Source organism: Perkinsus marinus (genome assembly GCF_000006405.1).
Source record: "Perkinsus marinus ATCC 50983 genomic scaffold scf_1104296954236, whole genome shotgun sequence".
Classification (NCBI taxonomy): Eukaryota; Perkinsozoa; order Perkinsida; family Perkinsidae; genus Perkinsus; species Perkinsus marinus.
In genome coordinates this window covers 29,501-33,071 of record NW_003208196.1, presented here as the reverse complement: position 1 = coordinate 33,071, position 3,571 = coordinate 29,501, and the positions used below count along the sequence as shown (strand labels likewise).

The 3,571-nt window shown below is 46.8% G+C and overlaps 1 protein-coding gene across 1 annotated transcript; it reads left to right on the top strand.

Annotated features, from left to right (window-relative positions):
* Positions 1-42: 42 nt before the first annotated feature.
* Pmar_PMAR008579 (hypothetical protein) lies at positions 43-231 on the top strand (the record flags this gene model as incomplete). The annotated part of the gene is made up of 1 exon (XM_002776133.1): positions 43-231. The coding sequence occupies one exon, from the start codon at positions 43-45 to the stop codon at positions 229-231; it is 189 nt and encodes a 62-aa protein (XP_002776179.1).
* Between the last annotated feature and the right edge of the window lie 3,340 nt (positions 232-3,571).

The following is a 3,571-nucleotide window of genomic DNA, read 5'->3' as shown; positions in this document are numbered from 1 at the left end:
TTCTTCTGGAGAGATCCTGAAGAGATCGAGCGTCAAGAGCGTATGGCTGCTGAGGCTGCTGCCTATGAGGCTTCTAAGAACACTATGGTCGAGGCTACTGGTATGGCTGCTGCTACTGCTACTACTGGTGTTGAGGGTACTGCTGCTAATGCTGCTTACTTCGAGGAGGGTGAGGAATGGACTGGAGCTACTGGTGGTGATTGGGCTGCTGCCAGTGCTGATCAATGGTAGACGTCTGGTAACAACAACATCAACAAGGAGTAATAACATCAATGATTAGTAGTTGTTATTGTTGATGATGTAATGAGGACTACTACGGCTTGTGATGCTAAAGGAATAAGGCTATTACCATTATCGTCGTCGTATTGAGTTATAATAGTAGTAACTGCCTCCTCTCAGCATCTTCTTGTAGTAATAGTAGTACTTCTTGAAAGTTTTTCATGTCCACCATCAATGTGAGTGGGGGCCCACAATTCACAGCACGTTGAAGACCATGTGTACCACTCAATTCTTTTCCTTCTCCAAAGCACAATCTTCAGAGGTTTTCGACATTTGAGATCATTATGGAACGGCTCTCAAAGGTTTGAGAACTAGGCCTTCGTGACAAAGGGGCGGAGCTTACTGAGTCCACGTCCATGGACTCAATCAATGAATTTTACATAGGTCCCCGGTTCGATCCCTGGGTAGGACATTTATCAATCATTGAAGTTTTTCGTGCATATCTCTTCGAGCTGTTCGCATAATCGAGTTTTCCGATTTTTCCAAACACCTGCTCATATAGAGGAGTCGTTTGATCTATGTGATAGTATTCCACGCTTTATAGTTAAGCCAGAATAGTTCTGCACGCACGCACGCACAACGCGAAAGTGCCTGTTGTTGCGGTGTATGCTCCGCTCGCGTCGCTCGCTCCGCAACTTGTCACAAACTACGCAGTTTAGAAATTCCAGGGTCTTCAAGTTGTCCACGACGTTTTGAAACACGCTTTCGGAGGATCGATCGCTTGATGGCAAAACAAACTGCCAGTAGCAGCATTTTACAGGGAGGAGTACAACTCCATCGATGATTAGCAATTTCGACGACATTTTATGACTCACAAAAACCAATCACCAAACGGTTGTTGTGATCTGAGTACTTCAGTGGTAGAGCCAAATGGTAGAGTGTCGCTTCTCCTTCGTATTGCATTGCGGAAGAAAGCTTGCCGGGAGCTTCCGCAAGAAGTGATGTTTTCGTATCAGTACGAGACATCTGCATAGATCTATCAGTTTTGCAGAGGTAACTATTCCTTCAATATTACGAGCTCTCACTTGCAAGTTCACATAAATAGTTTCGGTACACGGATGTATCGCTCAAGACGGGTCTGCAACTGTTTCACGGCGGAACACTGTAAGTGAAACCTCTAGCCTCCGCGTTATGGCAGGGCTTGCGTGTCGACTCACGAGTGACATCTGGGCACTGCGGAGGATGACACGCAAGGTACACTAAAGACACTCAGGATAGTAAGCTTCTGTCGAATCCACTGAAGCTTGCTACCAGGAGTGCTCCTAGGATCTACATCGGAGACCTCACTTTAGGAGCAATAGAAAGATCAGTTGAGTTCAATTCGTGACTCTCCCACAACAGGAGGACACCATCTATCCATGAGTTCTGTCATACAAGTCAGTTAGGCTTACGCAATTCGCACGCAGCTACAGAGCAAAGCGTCTCGGACACCACCGAGGATCTAGAGTGGCAATCCAAGAAGCAGGTTAATGAGTTGGAAAAGAAGAGAATGATAGAATGGAGGTGAGAGTCTCACCGTGAGACTACCTCCGAGCACGAACACGCTCACGACACCAGCCTTCACACTCTAAACTCCTGGAGTTTGAGCTACTTGACATTCCAAGTCAATAAGTCTAGTCTTACATTCAAGTCATTGGTGCTACAGAAGTATAAACATGAAACGGAACGATTTCACAATGGAACGATTTTCCTTGGAAGCGAGAACGAAGTTTTCAAGTCCCGGTAGCGAGTTGGAGAAGTTGAACGTGTCCCGCAACTGCTCGGACAGCATACTGGGAAATGTCCACCACTCCGAATAAAAATCAGTGATTTTAAATCACGAAGACATTCATCTCTCGTTTACCCAGAACTTCGACTACCTTGGCTTTTCGAAGAGCTACACACTCACCAGAGGCTTCCTTCAATTTGATCTCGCCACAGATGCCTTATGAGGACCAAATATATCTCGGGGCAACATCATCTAGGGAAGCAGGTGATCTGGGGATAGTGCCAGTCATACGCATTTGGGGAGTCGTACCACGAGCACCACGCCAATCTATACCATAACTATTTAGCTGATCCTGCAACATAGCAGCCAAATCATACGGAGAGCTCACATACATCGCACCAGTTCTATATTTGAGATCGAACAGAAACTTCTTCGAAGTAACAGCCAAATCTCTATGTTTTCATAATATCCGCCAGTCCATGGTGTCACCATGGTAAATGACCAACGGCCACTGTATTACCCACTCCATGAGCTAAGAGGCAAGAGTTCACATCTTGTGATACAAGATTCGCTCCTCCATCACACCGAAGATGCCGCGGATAACCATAGAAGCTAAAAGCATGCAAATAAGCATTGACAATACAGGCGGAATAAACAGGCTGAAGTAGGGGAACCAACACGGTAAACTCAGTGAAAGCACATGTTGTAGTCATCTTTGCCCCCCAATTACATTGGACCAATGCAGATCAAACTCAGATTCCGGTTCCCTACCGAACGAACAGACGTTCGGTCTGACCGAATACCAAGGGGGTGGAACTTGCAAACGCTGTCCAGACCTTGAAATACAGATATTTGACGCACATTTGGTGGAGCGCTGGCACACTTCACATTTTCTCACGAAGGCCTAGTAGTGTAGTCTTTGCGCAATGTAGGCCACCAATAAGCTTGTTGCATCACACCGGACAACAGCTGTGCAGAGTGCTGAATTTGAAATTCATGAGTAAAGGTCCAGGCTTGCATGGGGCGAATTCAAGCAAGAGTAACGAGTATCGCTCGTGCGTGCATGGCGCAGGCCATTGTGATCGACCCGAACCAGAAAGTAGTGCAACCGGGCGAGACTGAAGTGACAGCAATCTGGCTGTCCAGGAGCCTCTCGAGCCGGCTCCACGCGAAATTTTTCTTCCGGTGTACAGAGATCTTCATTTGTTTACGTGTAGATGTTGAAATTTTCGATCAGATTGCTTACAATCTCGAATTTGAGCTGGACTTGACTGATTATCCTGTCTTCATCTCTCGTCATCTTTGCACTCTTCGCTATGATCTACTGACCGCTAAGTGAAACTGCTGAGTGAGTTTCTTGCTACCTACCGAGAGGTAAAACTAGGCTCCGATCGTTCCACAGGAGACAAGTAGCCGGTAGTGGATGTCAGCGGCAACATCCAATGGATTCCCGACTCGGCCGATGGCCGGCGGCCATTGGTGGCCGCAAACCTCGCAACCTCAGTTAACTGTTGTACGGCCTTCTCCCTATCGTATTATGTATCGATACTAGCTGCAACGTGAATGGAGGCCGCTGGGTGTTAG